This window comes from Amorphotheca resinae (assembly GCF_003019875.1).
Source record: "Amorphotheca resinae ATCC 22711 unplaced genomic scaffold M430scaffold_14, whole genome shotgun sequence".
NCBI lineage: Eukaryota > Fungi > Ascomycota > Leotiomycetes > Helotiales > Amorphothecaceae > Amorphotheca > Amorphotheca resinae.
In genome coordinates this window covers 248,079-272,501 of record NW_020194484.1, presented here as the reverse complement: position 1 = coordinate 272,501, position 24,423 = coordinate 248,079, and the positions used below count along the sequence as shown (strand labels likewise).

General features: G+C 50.1%; 10 protein-coding genes across 10 annotated transcripts; 6 read left to right on the top strand and 4 right to left on the bottom strand.

Moving 5' to 3' along the window:
• Positions 1-76: 76 nt before the first annotated feature.
• On the bottom strand, positions 77-1,333 carry M430DRAFT_70133 (hypothetical protein). Its single transcript, XM_024869478.1, has 4 exons — positions 1,091-1,333; positions 1,000-1,039; positions 639-947; positions 77-589 (listed from the first exon to the last, which is right to left on the bottom strand). The coding sequence occupies exons 1-4, from the start codon at positions 1,197-1,199 to the stop codon at positions 193-195; spliced, it is 855 nt and encodes a 284-aa protein (XP_024716634.1). The 5' UTR covers positions 1,200-1,333; the 3' UTR covers positions 77-192.
• A 228-nt stretch (positions 1,334-1,561) lies between these two features.
• Positions 1,562-5,441, top strand: M430DRAFT_129313 (hypothetical protein). The gene is made up of 6 exons (XM_024862095.1): positions 1,562-1,663; positions 1,716-2,584; positions 2,632-3,063; positions 3,111-4,131; positions 4,179-4,898; positions 5,292-5,441. Exons 2-6 carry the CDS (start codon positions 1,772-1,774, stop codon positions 5,309-5,311), a joined length of 3,006 nt encoding a protein of 1,001 aa, XP_024716633.1. The 5' UTR covers positions 1,562-1,663; positions 1,716-1,771; the 3' UTR covers positions 5,312-5,441.
• A 1,211-nt stretch (positions 5,442-6,652) lies between these two features.
• On the top strand, positions 6,653-7,052 carry M430DRAFT_271780 (hypothetical protein; the record flags this gene model as incomplete). The annotated part of the gene is made up of 2 exons (XM_024865544.1): positions 6,653-6,978; positions 7,017-7,052. Exons 1-2 carry the CDS (start codon positions 6,685-6,687, stop codon positions 7,050-7,052), a joined length of 330 nt encoding a protein of 109 aa, XP_024716632.1. The 5' UTR covers positions 6,653-6,684.
• Positions 7,053-7,662: 610 nt separating this feature from the next.
• Positions 7,663-11,280, top strand: M430DRAFT_271769 (hypothetical protein; the record flags this gene model as incomplete). The annotated part of the gene is made up of 14 exons (XM_024865543.1): positions 7,663-7,827; positions 7,881-8,011; positions 8,063-8,296; positions 8,346-8,451; positions 8,502-8,769; positions 8,819-9,105; positions 9,158-9,298; positions 9,352-9,670; positions 9,718-9,906; positions 10,038-10,366; positions 10,477-10,610; positions 10,659-10,828; positions 10,875-11,144; positions 11,194-11,280. The coding sequence occupies 14 exons, from the start codon at positions 7,663-7,665 to the stop codon at positions 11,202-11,204; spliced, it is 2,754 nt and encodes a 917-aa protein (XP_024716631.1). The 3' UTR covers positions 11,205-11,280.
• Positions 11,281-12,965: 1,685 nt separating this feature from the next.
• On the bottom strand, positions 12,966-15,299 carry M430DRAFT_37619 (hypothetical protein). Its single transcript, XM_024867154.1, has one exon. It carries the CDS (start codon positions 15,251-15,253, stop codon positions 13,013-13,015), a length of 2,241 nt encoding a protein of 746 aa, XP_024716630.1. The 5' UTR covers positions 15,254-15,299; the 3' UTR covers positions 12,966-13,012.
• Positions 15,300-15,493: 194 nt separating this feature from the next.
• On the top strand, positions 15,494-17,420 carry M430DRAFT_129307 (hypothetical protein). Its single transcript, XM_024862094.1, has 4 exons — positions 15,494-15,671; positions 15,732-16,019; positions 16,081-16,125; positions 16,175-17,420. Exons 1-4 carry the CDS (start codon positions 15,582-15,584, stop codon positions 17,294-17,296), a joined length of 1,545 nt encoding a protein of 514 aa, XP_024716629.1. The 5' UTR covers positions 15,494-15,581; the 3' UTR covers positions 17,297-17,420.
• A 62-nt stretch (positions 17,421-17,482) lies between these two features.
• M430DRAFT_45808 (hypothetical protein) lies at positions 17,483-17,863 on the bottom strand (the record flags this gene model as incomplete). The annotated part of the gene is made up of 3 exons (XM_024867794.1): positions 17,483-17,508; positions 17,572-17,691; positions 17,782-17,863. 3 exons carry the CDS (start codon positions 17,861-17,863, stop codon positions 17,486-17,488), a joined length of 225 nt encoding a protein of 74 aa, XP_024716628.1.
• A 1,124-nt stretch (positions 17,864-18,987) lies between these two features.
• M430DRAFT_45807 (hypothetical protein) lies at positions 18,988-20,004 on the top strand (the record flags this gene model as incomplete). Its single annotated transcript, XM_024867793.1, has 1 exon — positions 18,988-20,004. The coding sequence occupies exon 1, from the start codon at positions 19,159-19,161 to the stop codon at positions 20,002-20,004; it is 846 nt and encodes a 281-aa protein (XP_024716627.1). The 5' UTR covers positions 18,988-19,158.
• A 548-nt stretch (positions 20,005-20,552) lies between these two features.
• M430DRAFT_110388 (hypothetical protein) lies at positions 20,553-22,083 on the bottom strand (the record flags this gene model as incomplete). Its single annotated transcript, XM_024861354.1, has 3 exons — positions 20,553-21,031; positions 21,241-21,566; positions 21,929-22,083. The coding sequence occupies 3 exons, from the start codon at positions 22,081-22,083 to the stop codon at positions 20,553-20,555; spliced, it is 960 nt and encodes a 319-aa protein (XP_024716626.1).
• Positions 22,084-23,531: 1,448 nt separating this feature from the next.
• M430DRAFT_110430 (hypothetical protein) lies at positions 23,532-24,281 on the top strand (the record flags this gene model as incomplete). Its single annotated transcript, XM_024861358.1, has 1 exon — positions 23,532-24,281. The coding sequence occupies one exon, from the start codon at positions 23,532-23,534 to the stop codon at positions 24,279-24,281; it is 750 nt and encodes a 249-aa protein (XP_024716625.1).
• Between the last annotated feature and the right edge of the window lie 142 nt (positions 24,282-24,423).

Genomic DNA, 24,423 nt, shown 5'->3' with positions numbered 1-24,423 from the left:
CGCAACTTCACCGGGTTACCTTAGACATCGTATAGGAAATAGCCAACAAGCGAACAGCAAAATCAAATCAAATCATATTCGTAGACTACCCTCGTATCGCATCTAGCAGCTCGCGTCATAAAGAACTATGGCAACTCCTTCCTCTACAAAGAATTTATAAACAAAGTGTGCATGCCATTGGGTATATGCAAATCAATGAGCCATGACTGCGTCCATGTGCTGCCCAGCTGCGCCATTTGTACCATGGGGTTTCTCGACACCGTCCATTTCCATTGCTTCATCAGCATCACCCTCAGCCGCTTCTTCCTCGAGTTCCTCGTCTTCGCTGCCACTGCTCTCGGCTTCGAGATCTTCACTGCCTTCGTCAGACTCCTCGCCGGCAGCAGTGGCGGGATCAACCTCTGCTCCGGCCATCTCAGAGTCTTCGGCCATGGCATCGGGATCAGTGGCACCAGGACCCTCAGCACCCTCGGCAAGCTCCTCATCCTCTTCCTCGGCTTCATCTGCACCATATTCTTCTTCATCGGCAATCAAGTCGGCTTCAGGTTGGTCAGGAGGGAATTCGGCAGGGGCAGATTCATCAGAATCCCTATATATGTTAGCAACCAGGTATGTTAATGTCAAGCATCCAAGCTAACCATTTTATCGCAAAACGCGTAACTCTAGGCTTCTCAGCGAGAATGTTTCGACGGACTCTTTCAAAAATGGGCTTTGGCGGTGGATCCGCATTGAGCTCATCTGAATCATACTCGTTGTTGACGTAGTATCCTACTCGTACGAATTCTCGACCGTCGTAGGAACACGTAAGGAGGATCACCGTAACCCCCAGGATTTCTGCATCGGGAATCTTGGAGGTGTCCGGTGGGTCTGCGTCGAAAATGAACTTATTGACCCCCACAGGGATTGGGCCAACAAGGAGAGTATCGAGATCTTGGTCATGTTCAGAGCTACGAGGTGTTAGATTCGAGAGACAAGATTTGACAAACTCGGGGAACAAACGAAGTTGCAGATCCAACATAAGTCAACTTCCATTCAAGATCTGAGCCAGAGTCAGCTTTGATAACGGTAGCACATAGGCTGTCTAACATACCGGACTTCAGGGTTTCGAGACATTCAAAGGTTATTTCAAACTGGTACGAATCGCCGAACTTGGCAGGATTGTTCAGGATGTTGACACCCAAGAGAGATACAACCGACATCTTGTTGATGGATAATGGTGCACCAAATTGTGATACGAGCGTGGTAGTGGTAGAATCAAGATGCGTGAGAGGGAGAGTATTTGTATGTGTGGTGAACCCAACGCGCTTTATGGGTGATGGGTAGAGAACCTGGGTGAGGTTGCTTCCTCGGTCGCGTTTAAGGGTCGCGTTGGGGTTTCGCGCGATATTCAATTAGACCCCGGTGGGCGAGGTTGCACAGGCCCGCGAGTCATGTGACCTACGTGAGCCACTAAGGCACTTTACGCTAGAGAGGCGCGCTAGACTGGTTTCGTCAGGCTTGGCAACCGAAACTGCGACAATGAATCTCGACCTAGCTGGTCATTAAACAACTTCTCTTCAACTTTCAACTTTGAACTTTCAACTCGCCACCTCTACCTTTGCACTTTTATCTTGGTACAAATACCGCGCAAGGGGTGGATACGGGCTTTCTGTCACAGATACAGGTTACTGTTCTTCCCACGCGCGTGTCGTCAGCCAAGCTAACAACATGCACAGTTCAGACTCCATTCTTTTGTCGCGACCGCGAGCCCTATTCTGATAATATCATCAAAATGGCGGAGGAAGATGCAGAGATAGCTCTCCTACATCAGCTACAGGCAGGGCAGGAGAGTGTTGCTTGGGGAACTGATGGTGAAAATGGAGCCGCTGAGGGCGAGCTACCTTCAAATACTGAAGATAACAACGAACAAGACAAGAAACAAACAGTTGCAGATGATCAAGTTCTTCGTGCTTTCCCCCCCTCAGGCTCTGGTGCTGTTTCCGATGGTGGTGATCACAATCCATCTTCTGTCACTTCTGTCCCAGCAGTTACCATTGCAGGAGAAGAGCAATCCCGATCTAGTTCGAGGTCATCATCGCGAAAGCCAAAAACTGTGGGTGGATTTCTAGCGGATGATTCTGACGAGGAATCCGATGAATCAACCCCAGTACAGATCTCGACCGGCCCTCAACAAGCCGCTCCTAGCACTGTTAAGCGAACAATATCCCCTTCTCCGTTGCAAGTGTCTGTTACACCACGAGATTTGCAAAGCCCTATACAGAATCAAGATGATTCACATTCTGGTGCATTATCATCGAATACCCTTTCTGTGAACTCAAGTGTTGCTGGAGTCACCCCATCTTTGCAAGCTCCTACAACACAGACACTTACATCTGCAGCACCATCAACCTCTGTCCAAAGTACATCTGCCCCAAAAGCTCGCCTGCCGCATGACAGAACAGGTATTCTCGAAGACCGAATTAAGGAGGATCCTCGGGGAGACATAGATGCATGGCTGTCTCTAATCTCTGAACACCGAAAGCGCAACAAGCTTGATGATGCAAGGGCAGTCTACGAGCGGTTCTTCAAGGTCTTTCCTCAAGCTGTCAGTGTCCACTTCCTCCTATTTCACTTATCACTAACTCGCAGTAGGCCGAGATTTGGGTCGAATACACTGAGATGGAGCTCGAGAATGACAATTTTGGCGCTGCTGAGCTGATTTTCGGCAAATCCTTATTAGCCGTCCCAAATGTACAGCTTTGGTCCACCTACCTGAACTATATTCGACGCATGAACGACTTAACCAACGATGCAACGGGGAATGCCCGTACTACAGTGTCGCAAGCATACGATTTCGTGTTGGCCAATATAGGAATTGATAGGGATTCTGGAAGAATATGGCAGGAATACATACAATTCGTCCGCAGCATACCCGGTCAGCTTGGAGGCAGTAGCTGGCAGGATCAACAGAAAATGGATCTTTTGCGAAAGGCATACCAACGTGCTATTTGTGTTCCCACGTCAAGCGTTTCAGGCTTGTGGAAGGAGTATGACCAATTTGAGATGGGACTGAATAAAATGACTGTAAGTGGTATCCTCCTCGAAGCTGCGAAGCTGACTGATTTCTCTAGGGTCGCAAATTCATACAAGAGCGATCTCCGGCTTACATGACTGCTAGAAGTGCCAATACTATGCTGGAGAACCTCACTCGGGGACTGATCAGAACTACTTTACCAAAGCTTCCACCCGCCCTTGGCTTTGAAGGAGATGGGGAGTACTTGCAGCAGGTTGAACTTTGGCACAAATGGATATCATGGGAGCAAGAAGATCCATTAGTATTGAAACCAGATGAACCAGAGGTCTATAAACAGCGGGTGCTCTATGTTTACAAGCAGTCCTTGATGGCCTTACGATTTTGGCCCGAGATGTGGGTCAACGCAGCTGAATGGTGCTTTGCCAATGGCTTGGAAAAAGAGGGAGATGCGTTCCTGTCAGATGGGATTGCAGCAAATCCTGAAAGTTGTTTACTTGCCTTCAAAAAAGCGGACCGTCTTGAAAGCACCCTGCCAACGGAAGAAGCGGACAAAGGCCCAGCTGAGCGAGGGGCGATCGTTCGCGCCCCGTTCGACAAACTTCTTGATTCCTTGTACGACTTGATCAAACAACTGAAGATCCGGGAAGCTCGAGAGTTGGCTAAGGTTGAGGAATCAGCCGCTGTTGACGCAAATATAAGTGCTATTATTGCAAAAGCGGAGGATGAGGATGAAGAACGTGATGCCGACAGAGAAGCTAGAGAAACGGCAAAGGCCAACCAGCAGAAAGCAATTCAACAAGGCTACGCTACACAAACTCAGATGCTTTCGAGAACTATCTCTTTTGTCTGGATTGCTCTCATGCGTGCTATGCGTCGGGTTCAAGGAAAGGGTGCCGTAAAGGATGCCATAGGCGGTTCAAGGCAAATTTTTGCTGATGCTCGTGCGCGCGGCAAGATCACGAGCGACGTCTATGTAGCCAGCGCCTTGATTGAACACCACGTTTATAAGGACCCGGCAGGTACCAAGATCTTCGAGCGAGGCGCCAAACTCTTCCCAGAAGACTCGAACTTTATCTTAGAATACTTGAAGCACCTGCTATCCATCGGAGATACCACTAGTAAGCTACGCCCTCGATACTCTTCATCACTACTAACATTTTGATAGATGCTCGTGTCACTTTTGAGACATCTGTCAGCCGACTGACGGCGAAGCCTGAGCTTCTCCCAAAGGCAAAACCCTTGTATTCATACTTTCACAAGTACGAATCTAAATATGGCGAACTCTCTCAGATTAGGAAGCTCGAACAACGTATGGCGGAGCTGTTTCCCGAAGATCCCAAGCTTCTTCGCTTCGCCTCACGATACAGTGGAGACAGCTTTGACCCTACCGCAGTCCGCCCTATAGTGTCTCCCGCAAGTCAGATGCGTCCGAAGAATATCGTGCAATCTATTGAGAAACCGGCATCGGTCCTAGACAGTCCACGACCTCAATACATTCAGGATAATAGTCCGAGACCGCAATACATACAACAAACCAACTCTCCAAAACGTCCTCTCCCTACTGAAGACTTAGAGAGTGATCTCAATCGTCCACGAAAGCTTGCTCGTGGTGAATCTCCACTGAAAGGTGCGGCAGGGCGAAGACTGGATCAACAGAAGCGAATGCAACAGGCGCAGGGCGCTCCGCAGTGGCAAAGTAATGCTCCTCCATTTGTCATCCCCCGAGACGTTACATTCCTCCTTAGTATTATTCCACGAGCCGATCTCTACACGGCTACAAAATTCAATCCAGAAGCGATGGTGAGACTGTTAAATCAAACAAATATTCCAGATTATATGGCGTGGAAAGCATCGAGGGATCAGCCCCAGCATCATCGATATGATGGTACGTATTTCAATTTTATTTAATTACCAGCCTTCCTCTCGAACCCCTTTGCTGGCATGGTGGGATAAGCCCAGGTCAGAATGACGTCCGGGTCGCTGCCCGTCGTGAACCCTCCTCTGCTGGTATTTTTGTCAGCATTCGAGATCGCAATGCGGCCACAGGCCAAGATGGAAAGCTATGTATCCCATGTTTTCACTTCCCTGCATGCCAATCTGTACGCCATCGGCCTCGGTTTCCCCATCGTACAAAACGATTACAGTTTCGGGTCCTGTAGATAGTCTCTGGGACCTTGAAAGATCGTCATTGGGAATTCTATGACCATCAAAAAATCCATGGCCCGTATCCATAAATCAACTCGGGATTTGAGAGAAAGCGCTAACGGATTACTGTCAGGATATTCTTATGGTCGATAGACTCCGTTGACGAGGATAGTCTTGAATAAATTGTAGCAGGAGATGCGGAGGGATTGCTTCGATGATCATGGAAAATCTTCCTTGCTTTCTCACTTTGTATTCACATGAATTTAAGAACACATGAGGGAAAGATGATAATTGCCCAAGTCGGGCAATTCATCCCCATCATAGCATGGCGTTGGTCGGTACACCGGGCATTAAAATGACTGCGGTCATGGAATGTATTATAAGGATAATGGATGCTGTGGGGACGATAACAGCTTACTTTTCTTGATTTGACTCCGATCTTCTTTTTGCTTTCAAATCTGAATTGTTTCCTGCCCGGGTCGCCTTGGTTACGAAAGGACAGCGGGTCGAACCTTGTTTGCCTCAAGCAAACAGGTATCTTCCACGCCACGACCCTCTAGTAGCCCTCATAATATCCCAGCATATACTTATGTCCCATTTCCTCTTGTGCTCGAGTCACAGCTTTTGGAGATATTTGGGAGGCGCGGATAGCAAACACGGGCCTTGCAAACCCGGTCTGCACCCTCCCGATCTTACATATTCAATACCCCTACTGCATCCGCGCCGTTCTGAGATCAGCAAAGTGTTAATGCTGCTTGCACGGAAAGGCTTGAGTAGAGCACGAGCCCAATATGCGTCAACCCTCAAAAACAAGGGTCCCCTTAATCCAACTGTTCTCACATGCGTAAACCCCAAGTGCATATCGTATCTAAGGGTAGATTTAAATACCTACCTTACCTACTACCTAAGGTATAAGGAAGGGGGACAGATCAGGTGACATTGGACTAGCGAGCTGCTCTGTTTACTTCACCTTGCGAGGAAAGTACAAAAGGAGGCTCTTTTCTCCCAATCCTCCCTCTCCACCACAACAACACGATATTCTCCCCGACCCCGTCCCGTCCCCCATTCCCAGTCAATGGAATATAAACTGAGAGCATTCAAGAAAGAATAAGATAGATCTCAGGTACGTTCTCTCTTTTGTTCTACTGTCAAGAGAAACCTTTGCTCGCACTCCTGATTGGGGCCAGCTGGACGCGCTTGTTGTTTTTCATCTGTTTACCTGCCTCAACAACACCACCACCTCGCAAACCGCAAGCTCTACCCAAAATTGCCTCATTCAACGGGGATCAAGCGCTTAGTCTGCAACTAATAGTGGAAAGATCTCTTCTTCGATTGGAGATCTTCCCCCAGGAGCAAACCTGTCCGAAGGAGGCAGTTCCCCGTTACATCGATCTCATCTTCCGTACCCGGTCTTTTAGCTACTTCCTATCTTCTGTCTTCCCCTCGTCTCATCTTCTCTACCTCACTCTGATACCCTCGCTGACGAATACACCTTCATAGACGCCTCCCACCATCGCTTGCCCACTATGGCTGGTGGTGCAGGTATGAACCGTGCGCGTCAGTCGCACAATCCAGAGTCTGGCCCGCCCCAGGAATTTGGAAACAATGGAAACAACCCCAGTATGAACGCTGCTGGCCGTGGCCCTCCACCCTATGATGGTCCTGGCAGTGAAACATCCCAGCAAGGTGGTCCTCGGCAGAATCCCTTTGCCCCTGGCTTGGGTTATGATCCTGCAAAGCCGGCTGGTCAGAAGGAATCGATGATAACTAATACGCGCATTGAATTGCCTTATGCTGCATACGCTTTGGATACCACGGGTGTAAGTTGTCCTCTCTTTACTCAAAATATATCTTATAGCTACATCGGATGAGGTCTCTCTCTCGGAGAGTTTAACATAAAACGTACCCAACACGAGGACAGCAAGCTCCGAAAGCCGGGCCTATAACCATCAAACTCTGAAGTCAGAATTCTGAAAGATATATCTTCCCTTATTTCTATTTTAGTCTTGTTTTCATTATTTCTCTCGCTGCAAAGCAAAACACCGCTATCACCATTTCCGGTGCCATATTATCATTCACTTGCAAATTTCGCCATTTGAGCTCCATTACGGTTTGGATTGAGAGCTTTAAAGCTGCACATTTAGGCATTCATTAGGCGAGGACTGCTTGAAGTTGGGGAGGTCCTCTATAAAAAGCACTTCTCTTTTTCCAGCAACTATACTTTTCTTCTCCATCTACAATTATTATCTTCCACCTGCGTCGCAACCATATGGTACAAACACAAGTACAAACACACAAGCCATTCAAGGAAACCAACAGCGATTAGCATCAAGCAATCTATAAACATCTCATATCAACGCGAAAGTTGAATACTCTTCTGGCTGTTTGATATAAACCGCAAATACACTCTTCCACAGCTACTTATTTCATTCTGCCTCAAGCATCTTGGTCTTCGTTATTATCTTTTCTCGATATCATCTTGCTCTTCGTTTTGATACTACAAGATGGAGCCACTAAGCTTTCGACGTGATACTGACGTGGAAAAATACCAGTTCGCCTCCGAGCTTCCATATCGTCCCGGTACCAACACAACAGGAAAGGCGGTTCAAATTCGTGTCAATCAATTAAAGGTCACACAATGGCCAACCAAGGATGTCTACCAGTTCGACGTATGTTCTCCCATTCACATTCACCTTATGAATACGAATTTACTTGGCTACAGATTCTCATTGGTACTGGTGCTGAGAAGCGCGGCAAGGTCTACAAGGTCTGGCACTCAAAGACCCTACAAGACAAACTCCGTTCTCTCACAAATGGTATGCCATGGCTCTGGGATGGCAATAGAATTGCTTGGTATGTTTATATCCTTGATCTCTAATCAATTGCATGACTGAGACTTCGAAGGACTTCGTTCAAAGTTTCAGAACAACGTTGCACTGTTGACCTCGATGCTGAGCAAGGACGCCGTCCTCGTCCGACCGGACCTGATGTAGTCCTTTGTATTATCCGCCCAACAAAGACCCTTCGCATGGCCTGTATTGGTGCGTACTTGAGTAAACAGATGGCTTTTGACAATACCATCCTGGAATGCATCAACTTCCTTGATCATGCCATGCGTATGATGCCTTCTGAGACATAGTATGTATTTCTACCTAATCATTTTACCCTCTCACTGACTTCTTGCTAGTACCTCCCTCAAGCGATCATTCTTCTCTCGAGGACCTGGACGTCATCCATTGGACAAGTGCATCGAGGCTATGCGTGGAGTTTACTCTTCAATCCGTCTGTGCAGTGTAAGTTTGCACCCTAAGACGGTGTCGAATATGAACTAACACCACGACAGCCAAAGCCATCTATTGGTGGACCTGCTACTGGTTTGGCATTGAATGTTGATGTTGCTAACGGAACCTTCTGGACCGCGCAAGATCTTCATCAGGCCGCCCGCAACTTCTGCAATCAACGTAATCGAAACCTTGAGTATCGGATCTTCCAAAATCTTTTGCTCCCCGTCAGCGATGGCAAGGGTGGTATCGCTATGTCTGAGGACTTCAAGAACTTGCGCAAGATGGCCAAGCTTCGCTTTTGGGTTAAGCATCGTGGCAAGACTGACGGTAGACTTCTACTCTCATACGCCAAGGAAATCTGCTGACATTGGAATAGATAAAAAGGAGTATATCATCAAGAAGTTTACTTTCGAGAACCATCCTAAGTTTGCCAAGGAGGGCGCACATTCGAAGAACTACACATTCAAAAAGAAGGACATGAGTACCAACCCTCCTACAGAGACGGAAATCACCATCTACGATTACTTTTGGACCAAATACGGTATTCGGCTCGAGTACCCCTACCTTCCATTGGTTCAAACCACTCGTGATGGCGTCTTCCCTATGGAGGTCTGCGTCCTCCTACCGAACCAAAAGTATCAGTTCAAGCTATCTTCCGAGCAGGTATAAATGCAATCCTTTCTCATGTAATATCCGATTTGCTGATCTATTCTAGACTGCCGCTATGATCAAGTTTGCTGTCACCCGCCCCCGTGAGCGTATTGAGGCTATCAAACATGGTGTTGGCATGCTGAAATGGCATGACGATCCTTATCTCCGCCACTACGGTGTCAAGATTGACCCAAACATGACTACTGTAAGCATCCTTATTCATGTTATCTTCTTGGTGTTTCTGGCTAACAAACCTAGACACAAGCCCGTCTTCTCCCGCCTCCGGAGGTTCAATACAACGGATCGAAGGCCACTCCCCATTACTCCGGTCGTTGGGACCTTCGTGGAAAGAAGTTCCTCCTTGTGAACACTGAGCCCTTGAAGTCCTGGGGAGTCTGTGTTATTGCCGAAGCAGTAAATGAGCCCACTATGCGCAATTTCTTGAGGGTCTTTGTCCAGACCTACATGAACCATGGTGGTAGAGTAGAGAATAGGAACCCCACAATTTACATTGCAAGAAAGGGTGAAGACTTGGCCTTCTCTGTTGCCGCTGCTCGAAACATGGCCGGTAACCAAGGTATGTTTTTTGATTACTTCTGAAGACAGAGCTAACATTATAACTAGCCAATTGTTTACCGCAAATCCTCCTTTTTGTCCTCCCAGGTCGGGATTCCTTCATGTATGAGCGACTGAAGAGAAACATGGAGTGCCGCTTTGCCATGGTTTCTCAGATGTTGAATGTTGCCCATGTCCAGAAAGCGACACCTCAATATTGCTCTAACGTCTGCATGAAGTTTAATGCAAAGCTCGGTGGTACATCCTGCAAGGTTGCTGATACCAAACCAGCAAAGCCATTCTTTTCTCGTCCTACCATGATCATTGGCAAGTTTCCTCATCATCCCATTGTCCATTTTGATCGATTTGTGCTAACCTTACATACCTAGGTGCGGATGTTTCTCACCCTACCCCTGGCAGCCCCCAACCCTCCATGGCTGCACTCACAATGTCATTCGATAAAGATGCATGCCGCTATGCTGCTGCTGTTCAGACCAACGGTTATCGCGTTGAGATGATTACTCCCCAGAACATCAAGACTATGATGCTGCCATTATTTCAGCAATGGATTTCGAAAGTCGGTGGTGGCCAAGGCCCTCAGCACATCTACTACTTCCGTGACGGTGTTTCCGAGGGCCAATACACGCATGTGCTGAATCAGGAAGTGAAGGACATGAAGGCTGCACTTGCTGAAAAGTTCGGACCTAGAGCTAGCACTGTAAGTTCTGTCGACTTCTCTTGCGTTCTGCAACGTCCGCCAATGCGCCATACTTCCTTGACTGCCGCTGGACGCCCTGTACGCTGTACACTCAGCTAATGAAGTAATAGATCAAATGGACCGTCACTATCTGCACGAAGCGCCATCATATTCGATTATTTCCTAAGGAAAACGATTCTGTCGCAGCCGATAGAAACAATAATCCGCTCCCTGGGACTTTGGTCGAGAATGACGTTACTCATCCGTAGGTTGATTGATGTCTCTGATTTGAAGATAATGCTGACTCCTCTAGATTTGAGTATGACTTCTACCTATCTTCGCACTCTGCGATTCAGGGTACTGCCCGCCCAGTCCATTACCATGTTATTAAGGACGAGGCCGAGGTCCCGGTGAACGACTTCCAGCGTTTGATCTACAACATGTGCTACCAGTACATGCGTTCTACTACCCCAGTCTCGCTGTGTAAGTATTTTATTATGCCTTGATTCTTCAATGCTGATGTTTCAAGTTCCTGCTGTATACTACGCTCATTTGGCGTCCAACCGTGCTCGTTCTCACGAGAACCATCCTGCTTCTGATGGACCTCGCGGTGGTCAAAAGTTCGAGGAGATGCGTCAAGATCAAGCTCAAGCTATGCGTGCTGCTGCATCAGGTCTCGGTCCCACCTCCCACAGCGGTAGTCGTCCACCACCGCCGCCAACTGAGGCTATCCCGCTCGTTCCATTAGGCAACGATCAGATGAATGGCAACATGATTGTTGTCCTCCGTACCGGCATGTGTCAGTATCCCTTTTCCTTTGTTAATAAACCATTGACTGACAATCACAGGGTACATCTAAGAAATACTACTTGACCCCGTGAATGATCCTTGGTCCTTGCCTCGGTTCACAATGCACATTTTCGATTCTTGCCTCTGTATTACTTCTTTCTATGATCATTTGATCCCTGCTTCTCAACACTTATGAATCTCGCTGGTTTACGCCTGCGAAGATTATGGTAGCTGCTTGTGGGCTTGCATTTTTCGATTCTTTGGCTTGGTCTTCGGATCCGGTCCCCTCTTTATGATATTACGAATGGACACGTCGGAATGATAGCTGTATGAGCTGGCGGTGGATAAAATGGGCATGATCATTATTGCTTCTAATTGCTTCTGATTGGAAGGAATGAAGTATTGCGTTGAATTTGGGTTAGATTTGCACAAAAATAAAAGCGTTGAGCACCATATTGATGTTTGCTGACTGTGATCTGGATGCGAATTTGTTGGGTTTTTGAAGTGATGAGTCTCTCTTGATTGATCAGAGGACTAATTAACGATAAAAACAAAGCTCTACATACTGCACGACCGCTGACACCTGATCTCTCCTGCGAGCAATCCTGAGTGCGGGGATACAGGAGATATTTGACACTCACTTACCTACCTATATTCGAGGCTATAAGAGGACGAGTTTTGGATCCTGTATAACCGCTCCTTTTTTCCGACGATATTCAAGAAATTTTAAGCCGTGAGGGGTTTTCTTTGTTCATGTGCATCAATCAATCATTGACTGCAGGAATGGCGGGACGTCTTGCCCTTTAGCTTCGCGGCTTTCTTTACTGATCTCTATTATGTATGTGCGCCCTTAACCTCTCGACGGCGCGGCTTATGTCACCATCTACTCCAGCTGCACGTAGTATCCTGTTGATCTTCAGGCCTAGATCTGATAATTGGCTTAAGGATCAACAGTAGTGGTAGTAGAAAACACGCCTGCCTGTCAATCTGCTAATATCGTGAACAGTGGCCGGGAAACCAGGAATAAGCTGGCTGGTTTTGATATCTACAAGCGGGACGAGTATTGTCTATAAGTCTCCTTAATGTACTATTCGTAAGTCGAGCGATATTGTTGACATCACTACAACAGTAAAGGTTAGGTTAATTAGCTCTTATGGAAGATGATGACACTAATACATACTGTGGGGTTGGGATAGATAGGTCTTGGGCGAACAATCGTATTTCTCGGGATCTGAGGAACTAGCAACGTCCTTTGGTTGACTTCGTTGACAACCCGGCCAAGTTCACCAAGTTTTTGATGAAGACTCCGCTCCATGTCATTCAACCTTTCCAAGATTGCAAGTTGGAATCTACAGGAATATTTAGCAAAAGAGCAGCAGCTCTAATACAGCGTTCCAGCTTACCTTGGTCTGATTGCGGTACAATCAGGCAGGCTTTTAAGGAGCTCGACCAGCTTGTGCTTCGGTCTCATGTTAAAGAATCAAGGAACTTGATAAGTTGAAGTGGGCGGTTGACGATTGCACCGCGAAGTTTATTTAGATATTTCGAGTAAAGTAATTTTTTGGGGATGCTGCTTGAGCACGAGGCTGTAAAGATGGGGAGTTAAATGTTGAAGTCAGGAAAGACTCACGCTTTCTGTTTTGCCAAGCGAGCTCTCCTTTCAACATCATCATTTGTTTTGCTTCTCGTCAACACTTCACCTTCATAGCGCTTCACCCCCTCACTCCCACCTGATCATGCTGTATACCAAGGATTTCAACACCGCATGACGTCTGTCACACACATCTGAAGCTTCTGCACCAATTAGGACTAGAGAGTAGCTTTAGACAAGTCGCGAGTAAATTTAGGTAGGCCTTTTTCATTCCTTGATCTGGGTATCTAAGCAACAATGGTATTAGCCCCCGTCCCTTTCATTATCCCTCCTCCTTTTCCCTTTCCCTGCTTCTCCTTCTTACTGGCCGCAAATCTCTCCCTCGCCAACTGAATCGCCGTCTTTCCCTCCCCCTTCTTCACCGCCGCCCCTTTGGTCTTCCCCTCAACCACCCCCACCTTCTTACTCTGCCCACTGCTAACCGCCGCCGAACCATGCTGAATATCCACGGACGAGACCTTTTCGGTCGCGGGACCAGCAGCCTGCACCTTCTTAACCCACTCCCCTCTCCGCCGCTTGAACAGATCCATACTCCAATTCCGCCAGACGATGCGGCCCGTGAACGAATCGCGCAGCTGGGTCTCCGCGGCGCACAGCGCGACTGCTACCCGCTCGATCAGTGACAGCAGGCTAGATGCGGATGGGAGCAGAGCGTCAAGGATGTGCGTGCCGCTGTTGGAATCAGCGAGAGTTAGGGCGGGGGAGGGGGAGCGCGGAGAGGGCGTGAGAAGCGCGGAGATGAGTTTCCGGCGGAAGGTCTGGTTCTGGGTTTGGGCGCTGGGGATGAGCGACGCTTGAAGGATGTGGGAGGTGGGGGTGTAGAGGGAGAGAGTGAGGAGGGTGCTGGGCGGGAGGGTCAGGAGCGATTCTTGGATCAATGTCTGAGGGGCGCCGGGGATGCGTAGCATGGCTTGTGCGAGGAAACTACCATGCGACTGGGCGGGCGTGGGTTTTGGTATTGTAGGTACGGGAGCGGGGGTCTCGGAGTCTGATGACGGTGGTGGAAGGACAGCAGTGCTGAGCGAATCGAGGTCTTCGATGCCCGCCATCTTCAGCAATAGCGTCTGGGGTTCGGAGCCGTACGCTGCGGCGATGGCTTCGGTGAGAGCCTTCGTGTCTGCGTTCCGCACATGGCATCGTTCGAGTATCGTCTTCACCACAACAGTCCGATTCCGCTCTACGAGACCCCCGATCTGTGGTGTGATCTGCTCAACCGCTTCCACCAGATCTTCCTTAGAAAGCCGGTTCAGCACCTTGATCACGACGTAGGATGCGATTTCATTTCGGGCGAGGCTGGCGATACGGTCTTTGAACGTGCTTCGGTAAAGGGATTTGAAAAGCTTTCCCGGGGAATGGGTCACAAGAGTTTCGAGCAGTCGCGAGCCAATTGCATCATATAAGAGACCCGAAATAAAGATCTGAGACTGTGATCCGGCAGTAGCAGGGTCATCAGGGAGGAGAGTTGAAAGAAGTGTTTTTGGCTTGGGTTCCTTGGATTTCGTTGTCAATTCCAGTTCCAGCAGAAGTTGGAGCGTGGGGTTTCCGGTGGGATGGACTGCCAGAACCCGGATGGTTGACTCGTCCATGGTTGATATTATGTCAAGTGTTATCTTTTCAATGGCGTAGGTGAAGGAGGAAGGGACCGCACGTATCGACTGCGTCATTTCGCTGGGCGTAGTGTCTAGGCCTGTGATAGAGACATTTTCCTTCTTCTTCGATTTCAATAGAGAGCGGCTAGAGGTTGTCTCAAGAGGCCGGCCGGCGAGAATAACAAGCAGGACTCTTAGAGTATGGGACGCGAAGCGGTCGGTGAGGAGGGAGGTCATTTGGCCTTCCAATTCATTAAGGGTATAGAGGAAGAGGTTCTCCATCGACACAAACACCTCATCGTCCTTCGTTTCCGCGTTTCCAGATGTCAGTTCCTCCGTAACAATAGGCGCACTCTGCATGAACAGTGTCTCGCAGCAATGGCTCGCAAACCGGTGTTGTACCAGATGTGCGAAATTTCCACTGAAGTCCTGGAAGATTTTCTTCTTCTGCTCCACGGTACTCAGTAGTATCAGCCGCTCCATGAGTCGAGAACATGACTGCGAACATGCGAGTTTCAGCTCTTTGCCTTCTGCCTCGCGGTAGACATTCGCAAGGAAGAGCGAGCGCTCTTCGGGGTCGGGAAAGTTATTGATTTCAAGAAGCTCGTCCGCGCGCCGGAAATATTCCTGTTCTTCGTCGGTGAGAAGACCATAGAAGGGTCTCTCTGCAACTCCCTCCTCTCCTTCTACTTCTCCTCCTCCCAGCATCCCATTTTCAGGGATCTCATTGTTGTCTAGTCTCAAGAAGTCCGCCCCTTCGGCGGGGTCTTGAGGTTTCTGCTTCTTGGAGGGATCGGTGTCATAGTCTCCTTCTTCGCGCTTTCTCTTCAACTTCTTCTTCTCTTCCCGCCGCCCACGGTGCTTGTTTTCCTTAGGCATTGTATTGTAATCGCTGGCAGTGTTGAGACTGAATGCTGTTTTGAAAGCCTTGCAAGCCGTGGGAGATCTCGTAGCTTTCTTTGATCGTTGAACTTTTTTTGAGGTTTCTTCCAGGATGCGGCCGCACCGCCCGAGGAACTAGGCCCCTTCTAGCGATTCTGCCAAGTCACGTCATGCTTCACTTCCATTTTAAATCCCTTTCTGATCCCGATAATTCGCGGCTTTAAACCCAGTTTTCTCCTCTTTTTTTCGCTCGTTTGTTGGGAGGTTTACGGGTCGGATTTTTGTGTGTTTTTGCCTTTCATTCCCTTGAACTTCCTCACGCGATATGACTTCAAACGGATCTGCTTTGCCCGTCCAGAATGGTGGCCAGAATGGCGATTCAGAGCCCTTGAACCGTGCAGACGAGGTCGACGATGTGCGTGGCTAAAATTCTCCGTGCAGAGCGCCCTTGCATGGGACTAACACAACACAATAGTTACTCAAAGCCGTCCAAGAGCTCATAATACCCTTCATCAGATCGGCGGATGAGGATGCTGCCACCAAGCATACCGGCCATGGGCTTTCAATCCCCGGTGGAAAACCGAGAACAGCTTTGGTCGAACATCACCAACCTGAGGAACTGGTGAAGCTTATGGACTTCAAATTGCCAGTCGAAGGTAAAGGGAAAGAAGGTCTATTGCAGACGGTTGAGCAAGTGCTCAAATACAGTGTCAATACTTGGGACCAGGGATTTTTGGACAAACTCTATGCAAGCACCAATGCGGTATAAAACCAATCTTTGAACCTCAAAGTTTTCTCAAATCATGGGCTAAGTATCTTCATAGGTTGGCTTGATCTCTGAACTTCTTTTGGCCACCTTGAATACCAATGTAAGATTCCAGAACCCGTGACACAACGTCGCGTAATAACACTCCTCAGCTCCATGTTTTTCAAGTTTCTCCCGCTCTCTCCGTGATTGAAAAGACCACAGCCCGTACATTTGCCAATCTGTTTGGCTTCAATGGTCCCCACGCAGGGGGAATCTCCACCCAGGGCGGCAGCGCCTCAAATACCACCTCCATAATAATAGCCCGCAACAATTTATACCCAGAAACCAAAACCGCCGGTAACGGGAACCACAAGTTTATCCTCTTCTCTTCTGCTCATGGACACTACTCTCTTGAGAAAGCGGCACAGATCGGTGGATTAGGGACCGACAACGTATGGCCCGTCCCAATTGATTCACAAGGACGCATGATCCCCTCGGAGCTGGAGAGATTAGTCCAGAAGGCCAAAGACGAGGGCAAGACGCCCTTCTACGTGAACGCCACAGCCGGCACCACCGTCCTCGGCTCCTACGACCCCTTCGAAGCCATCTCCGCCATCTGCAAGCGGCACAACCTCTGGCTCCACATCGATGCCAGCTGGGGCGGGCCCGCCATCTTCTCCCCGAAACACAAGCACAAGCTCGCCGGCTCTCACCTGGCCGATTCCCTCGCCGTCAACCCTCACAAGATGATGGCCGTGCCCACGACCTGCTCCTTCCTCCTCTCCCCAGACCTCCGCACCTTCCACCGCGCCAACACGCTGCCCGCCGGCTACCTCTTCCACGTCGAGAACGCGGGCGGCGAGGTCTGGGACCTGGCCGATCTCACGCTGCAGTGCGGCCGGCGCGGCGACAGTCTCAAGCTCGCGCTGAGCTGGATCTACTACGGCGCCTCCGGCTACCAGGCCCAGGTCGACCACGCCTTCGACGTCGCGGCCTACTTCGCGGCCGAGGTGCAGCGGCGCGCCGATTTCGTCCTGGTCAGCGAGAACCCGCCGCCGTGCTTGCAGGTGTGCTTCTATTTCGCCAAGGGGGGCCGGTTGGAGCTGCGGAGTGAGGATAATACGGCGAGGACGGCGAGGATCGTGCACGAGTTGATAGGGAGGGGCTTCATGGTGGATTATGCTCCCGGGGAGAGGGGCAGCTTCTTTAGGGTTGTGGTTAACTCGCAGACGAGACGGGGGACGGTGGATGGTTTGATAAAAGCGATTGAGGATGTGGGAAAGGATATTTAGATACCAGCGGCACTTGTGTATGTGTCGAGATATAAGACTTTTGGTGGAAGCAAAATGGTTGATTCAAGCTAGCCAGTATAATGAATGTATCCCACTCCAACTCCGCCCAGACAACCGATGTTATTACGATCCCAGTACCCCAATGCAGTGCCACGTCGTCCTCTAGTCATCTATCGTTCGTATTTGTATTTATTGTCCGGCAGCAGTGGCGGCTGTTTCTCGTCAGTATGGGTATACCTAATTAGCTATAGCGGGGAGGTGGAGGGGAGACGTACCTTGGTACACGCCAGTAGAGTCGAAAGCAACAACGTTTCCGTTCGCGTCGCTCATAGCGGAGGCCTCTGTCGGGGGGGCTGGTGCCTGTCTTGCGGTGATGTCTTGTCGGGAAGTGAGGTCTGGATGCAAGAGTTAGCTTGCGAGTCACGACTCGATGGCTGGGATTTCAAGAAGGAAACGGGAAAAAGGGAATGCCGAAAGGAACGTACCGTCGACACGGGATGGGATGGAAATAGGAGCAGCGAATGCAACGGCCACGAGGGAGAGAATGGTAATGATGGAGAACTGCATGATTATTGATGGTAGGTTTTCAGGTAGTGAGTGAAGATATTGATGGTTGGATGTATGTGGATGTGGATAGTGAGTGAAGAGTCGGCCGGCGACGATGTATTTTTTCTCAAAATTGAAATGGAGAGAGTGAAGGAATGTTTTATTTCAATCGAGAGAATGGAGGTTTGCAGAAGAAATGGGAGAATGGAGGAGAGTCAGGACCTATTTGTACATGCTAAGGAGCTTCGAAAAGTTGCAGTGGGCAACTGGGGGGAAAATTGTCTGAGTTCAGGCTTCACGACGACGCTAATGCAACGAACGACAGGCTTTCTGCTACTCGACGACAGTGCGCTGGATGTAGCATATGGGGATACCAAGATCGGATTTTGTTGATCGCAAAGGGGTGAGACGAGAATGGTTTGGGCTTGGCTTGACTGATGGACAAACTCAAACTGCAATGCTTCGGGTCGCTATGCATCTTTTGACGGTCTGGACCGGCAATAGGGGCCGCTAGACTCAGGGGTATTAAGACATTGGGAACCCTCAGCTCAAGGCTTTCCGCCATGATTATTTGCTCTCAAGTTGTCGATAAAGAATTGAGAAATGGGTGATAAATTCTCGCGTGCCTCAAATCATTCGACTATTCATCTGGAGCAACTGTGCCTCTGATGTTTTCGCCATCTTCGCACCCGGAATTGATGGATCGCTTCGAGTCGCAGTTACCGCTGGGCCTGAGACAGGGCTGAGACCGCATGAAGCACTCCCCGCCCCGCTATCAAATGGAAGCGAGACGATCAAACCGTTGGCGAGAGAACAATCCGAGGCAATGCTCTATTCGTATACTGATATCGTAAGCCAGGGCTTGGTTTCGTGTTCCCAAGAGACAAAAGGAAGGTCGAACATTCAAGGGCATCTCAAAGTTGCCTCAGGATTTCGATTATATAATCCCACGTGATATGAAATTCTTTATGCTCACTTGCACAAAATTTCACAAAGATGGGGCTAGAACTGTCGATGAGGCTTTATGCACCAGCCTCGGCTTATGAAGATAAGCCCGATAAGGTAAGGCTCGGGCCCACGTCATGACGCTGATTAAAGCACCTGGATGTCGACCCCGCGATGTCTCTTCCATCTTCATCTATCATCTCTCATCCCTTCTTTCACGCAGAGGTTATAGGAGTCGGCGGTAGGGAATCAAACTACACATCATCAACCTTTCCCTCGCTCTGTCTGTCTCTCTTTTTCTCTGACGGCGACCCTTCACAAAATCCAAATAACTCGAGTCTCGTCGTCGGAACCCTCTCTTTTACACAGCCATGGCAACCGTCGAACATTGTCTCTTTTGTTTCGAGACACTGAGCGCCACTCTGGAAAAGCGCTCTCCCTTGACCCTATCCCAAGTCCAGGCTTTGTGGGAAGAGTACCGCAAAACCACAGAGGAAGAAGACCAAGAAGATCAAGAAACCGAGGCCTCTTCATCTACACCCGGCGGTCCACTCCGCAACCCCGCCGTGCAGCGTCTCTCCGACAGCTCACCAAGCGGCTCCTCCACGCCCTCCTCTTCCTCTTCTTCTTCTCTTGAGCCAAGCACTACTGTCACCACCCCTGCGTCAAGCACGAATTCCATCAGTTCCAAACGCAGCAGCGAGCTTACCGAATACCCCCTCTTCGTAACCTGGAACACCGTATCGCCACGCACCCACGAGCATTCCCTGCGCGGCTGCATCGGGACCTTCGAGGCACTACCGCTCGCCACCGGGCTGAGTTCGTACGCACTAACATCGGCGCTCGACGACCACCGGTTCTCGCCCATCTCGCAGCGCGAGCTGCCCTCGCTCGACGTCTCCGTCACGCTGCTCACCGACTTTGAGACCGCCAAGGATGCCATGGATTGGGAGCTCGGCGTGCATGGCATCCGCATCTCGTTCTACGCGCGCAACCGCCGCTACGGCGCCTGCTATTTGCCGGACGTCGCGCCGGAGCAGGGCTGGACCAAGGAGGAGACGATCGTGAGCCTGATGCGGAAGGCGGGCTGGAGCGGCCGGAAGGAGAAATGGGGCGAGGTGTCAGATCTGAAGGTCGTTAGGTTCCAGGGGCTGGCGGAGAGTCTTGGGTACGAGGAGTTTCGGAGGTGGAGGGAGTGGGTTGAGAGCAGGAAATGAGGAGGAGGATGAACGAGCGTCAGTAAATGAGGTGCTGCTGGAGTAGGGGGATAAACGGCGTCAAGCTTTGATATTTGGGATTTTGCGGATTCGGATTCGGCGTGTACTGGGCTTGGGATTACGGGCAGATTTTTTTTCTTTTGCATAGGTAGATGGATACTAAAGGAGAGAGATCTTATCAGATAATGCAGCAAATACATACACTCACTCTTCAAATCATGTCCCCCTTCCTCTACTTAAAGCACTTAATTCATATAAAGCCAGAAACACCTTCGCCTATCTGACTAGGATGCAAAAAAAAAGTCCCATCCTGAACATCGAGTCGGCGATGATTATCAAGTCAGCGCCGAACAACAGAATCGGATCTTGACTGACTTCTATGCCCTATTTTATATATTCATAATCCGCTAGCTATATCACGCTCTTGGTTCTTCTCGAGGATAAGTCTTATATGTCTGTTATCTGTCTAATAGATATAATTTATGATCTCTCTAACTTCCCTTAAAATCTCCCCATCTCATCCGAGATATCCCCCCCCCCCCTCTTTTCTAAACGACCACATTCCTCACCTCCCCTCCAACCCACGCCTCTATATTCTCCACGACCGTCCTCCTCAACTTCTCAATCGAGCTCCTCGCAAACCACGCCACATGCGGACTCAAAACCAACCTACCCCCCATCCCGCCCTCCCTCACAAGAACATTTTCCCTCCCCGCCGGCTCCCGCGAGAAAACATCCGCCGCGGCGCCCGCGATGCGATTCTCCCTTAGAGCATCCACGAGCGCGTCCTCGTCTACGATACCGCCGCGAGCCACGTTGATGAGGATGGCGTCGGAGCGCATGAGCGCGAATTCGGGACTCGAGATGAGAGAGTGCGTCGAGGGTGTGAGGGGCAGCGTGATCATTAGAATGGTGCTGGTTTGCAGGACGGTGGGGAAGGGAATGCGGGAGGGCCGCGTCGAGCTGGGAGCCACGGATTTGCGTTCGGAGATTTGGACCGTCATGCCTAGGGCGCGGCCGATGGTGGCTACGCGGTTTCCTGGGGGGGGAGTTGTAAGCTTGAGCTAGGAAGGAGAGGTTGGTTCGGTGGGGACTGGAATTTTTGCATTGCTTGGGGGGTATCTGGAGAATTGAAGATTCGCTTCCCCGGATTCTACACCCCGCCTTTTCAGGTCTCGAATCCTCATCTTTGCACAAGAGCAAGAGAATGAAAAGTCAAAGAGAGAAGACACAAACCTAATTCCCCGCCCCCAATTATCCCCATGACTTCCTCCCTACATGTCCTGGGCACACCTGTCCAAAGGCTAGTCACAGCGCCTTTCTTGACCCATTCATCGCCCTGCACCATCATCTCGTGCATGCCGGTGATATTTCTCCTGATTGCGAAGTACAGCGCGATGGCGTGCTCCGCGACGCTCTCGTTGCTTGCAGCTGGGACGTTGGTCACTACAACGTTCCTCGCCTTGCACGCGGCGAGGTCGATCATGTCCGTGCCGATTGCTTGGACGGCGATGAGTTTGAGTCCTGGGCATTGGTCTAACGTGGAGGCGGTGATGGGGATTCTAGATTCGTGTTAATGGGGATGGAGGGCTTGAATTGGGGAGGCGTGAAGGCGCTTGGAGGGGGGTAGAAGAAACATAGTGTGATGAAGTATAGGAGATTGGTCTTCAACTATGAAAATCCTCTCCTGAAAACTTTATCGCAGTTGAGTAGGGAAGATTGATGTATATATTGCGTCTGCCCCCAGATCCCTTGAACCCGCGAGTAGGGCCAATAACTGATATAATGCAGGACATCCATCTTCATTAAGATACTCTCAATGCTGAGCAACTTGCATCCGCACCTATTCCACCATCCTAGCGAATGAAGAAACAACAACAAAAAGGAGAACAGTGGTCCATGCTAAGAAGAGATTGATGCACACCTAGTAGTAATGACAACATCCGCGTCGCCAATTCTGGACGCGACAGTTGAAAGATCAGTGGTGTTAGGGTATTCGGTGTAGGTGTGCGGGATTGTGAAAGTGGGGGAGGGGCAATGCACGCCGTCGAGATGGACGATCTTCAGAGGTTTAGCCATTCCGATTTCAACTTTGAAACTGATGCGAATCAGAGATGGGGGATAGCAGATGAATACGAAAAGTAGTGAAATCTGATGAGAAGTAGAGATGCTTGCCAGTCAGATCGTTGTTGTGATCTATCTGTATGCAAATCCCTACCCCGTATCTGCAGACCTACACTAGTAGACCCACGAATACTGTTGCCTACGGAGTATTGTCCAAGAGTATCTCATCCGTAGGGACCGTGGATAAGCAGTTGGAGAGGGGGGGGGGTGGTCAGGGAATTGATACCCCTCTCGACCCCTTTTTCTGAACCTTGAAGAGTCTCCATGATGCATCATGCCTTTTCAATGTCACTCTCTCTCGTTGCAGGTTGATCTTCGATAGTGCAAGATGTACGTTCTTAGAGGCTTGTCTCCATGCGAAGTCTAATGCCATGGACTGCAACCGCATTGTTCATTTGCCATGGTCGAGATCCCGCGATGGATTTCGAAGTCAAGAGCAAGGTTAGACAAGCAAAAGAGAAGTGTAAGATAAGTAGATAGAGCCTCTGCAGAGCCTTTGGATACGCCCGACTGTCTTTTGATCGACGAGGCAACGAGCCACACTATACCTAATAAGAAAACTCATCCAAATGGCTGTACAAATTCCTGAACTTGTCTTCTGCTACTATGATAAGTAGTCAACAACAATGCAAGGGAGTGGAAAGTCAAGCAAACATTTCGCCCATCGCCCCGAAAAGGGCAAAAGTGGTGAAGAGGTCAGAGTGGAAGAGCAGAAGCTACACGCACCGATATCCGAGCACACGTGCAGAGCATTAACCATAAAGCAGATTGAAACGCAAGGATCCAAGCCGTGCTCTGTTGACCCTTTACCCAAAACAACAATAGACTCCGAGGAGGTGGACGACCGTTGAGAAAGTGATCTGCTCCCATCATTGCCGACGGGCACGGCACTGTTCTGCGCACCTCTCGCGACGCCATGGACTGAGGCTTTGTCTGTTGCGAAGAAGATCGCCGCGCAGATCAACAGGAAAAAGTTCCGAACAATAGCTGATGCTACCTCGACAGAACCTGGACCTGGCAAGGGAGACGGCAGAAGTGCATATGCCATGTCTCTTCCAGCGTCTGTGCGAGCGGGAAAAGCAATTAAATACAAACGGCGCCGAAGGCATTTGTTTGTTATCAACATATCACATCACGTTCCTCGCCCGTCACATCTCGTCACATCTCACCCGTCTCTCCTTTCAGACATATCAAGATCTCTCTACAATCCTTTATTATAATTCAATATCCCTCCCTCTGCTGGGCGATCACAATCACTATTGTTCCGACTACTACGATCCTTCGAACTGCTCGCGGCACCGCTCACTCTGCCCTGCAAAGCGTACCTCCCTCAACCTCTGCCCTGCAAAGCGTACCTCCCTCAACCTCTGCCCTTCTCTCTCCTCCCTCCCATAACAAAAACCATGGACGATTTCCACCGCATAACCATAACAATCTGCGGTGACGGCGGCTGCGGCAAGTCCTCCATCACCCTCCGCCTCGTCCGCAGTCAATGGACGTCCGAATATGACCCCACAATCGAAGACTCCTACTCCCTAACGCGCCGCATCGACGGACAGACCTACCACCTCTCCCTGACCGACACGGCCGGCCAAGAAGAGTACCGCGGCATGTGGGCGACATCCAACCTCCGGTCCGACGCCTTCCTCCTCGTCTACGACATCACCAACGCCAGCTCGCTGGACCAGCTGGCCTACTTCAACGACCTCATCGACATGGAGAGCGAGACGCGCCAGGAGGCGTGGCAGGGCGCGCGCGACCAGCCCTACGTGAAGCCCGTCAAGATCGTCGCGGGAAACAAGTGCGATTTGCAGGCGCAGCGCGCGGTGCCGGCGCAGGTCGGCCTCGAGTGGGCGCGCAAGCGCGGCTGCGGCTTCATGGAGACGAGCGCGCGCAACACGGTGAATATCGAGGAGACGTTCGCGCTGATCGTGCGGCGGGTAGCTGAGGCGCGGAGGCTGGCGACGAGCGAGATTCAGAGAGCGGGCGACGCGAAGACGGCGGCGTCGTTTGGCACGGGGACGAGGAGAGCGGTGACGGCGCCGTTGAGCCCTTTGCCTGGGGGGCCAGAGAAGGCAATGGGATTCTCGGCTGAGGGGGCGCCGACGTCAAAATACAAGGACTTCTGGAGGAAGCTCGTCTGTTGGCGGTGATCCCGATCCTTCGACGAGGAGGCAGCGCAAGAACGAGGAACGAAACCCCAAAAAGTTCTCTTCAGCGACTACATAATATATGCTGAGGCATGACGCGAAATACATGTATAATCCATGTAAAGTATAACCAACCTACCGTGTA

What these genes read in the sequence shown, in the direction of transcription:
- M430DRAFT_129307 (XM_024862094.1), top strand. Translation starts at nt 15,582, where the DNA reads ATGACTTCAAACGGATCTGCTTTGCCCGTCCAGAATGGTGGCCAGAAT. An exon ending in TCTATGCAAGCACCAATGCG is followed by an intron (nt 16,020 to 16,080) that starts GTATAAAACCAA and finishes GTATCTTCATAG; the next exon opens with GTTGGCTTGATCTCTGAACT. An exon ending in TGGCCACCTTGAATACCAAT is followed by an intron (nt 16,126 to 16,174) that starts GTAAGATTCCAG and finishes AACACTCCTCAG; the next exon opens with CTCCATGTTTTTCAAGTTTC.
- M430DRAFT_129313 (XM_024862095.1), top strand. Translation starts at nt 1,772, where the DNA reads ATGGCGGAGGAAGATGCAGAGATAGCTCTCCTACATCAGCTACAGGCA. An exon ending in ATCCATCGGAGATACCACTA is followed by an intron (nt 4,132 to 4,178) that starts GTAAGCTACGCC and finishes ACATTTTGATAG; the next exon opens with ATGCTCGTGTCACTTTTGAG. An exon ending in CCAGCATCATCGATATGATG is followed by an intron (nt 4,899 to 5,291) that starts GTACGTATTTCA and finishes GATTACTGTCAG; the next exon opens with GATATTCTTATGGTCGATAG.
- M430DRAFT_70133 (XM_024869478.1), bottom strand. Translation starts at nt 1,199, where the DNA reads ATGTCGGTTGTATCTCTCTTGGGTGTCAACATCCTGAACAATCCTGCC. An exon ending in TATGTTGGATCTGCAACTTC is followed by an intron (nt 948 to 999) that starts GTTTGTTCCCCG and finishes AACACCTCGTAG; the next exon opens with CTCTGAACATGACCAAGATC. An exon ending in ACGCGTTTTGCGATAAAATG is followed by an intron (nt 590 to 638) that starts GTTAGCTTGGAT and finishes TAACATATATAG; the next exon opens with GGATTCTGATGAATCTGCCC.
- M430DRAFT_37619 (XM_024867154.1), bottom strand. Translation starts at nt 15,253, where the DNA reads ATGCCTAAGGAAAACAAGCACCGTGGGCGGCGGGAAGAGAAGAAGAAG.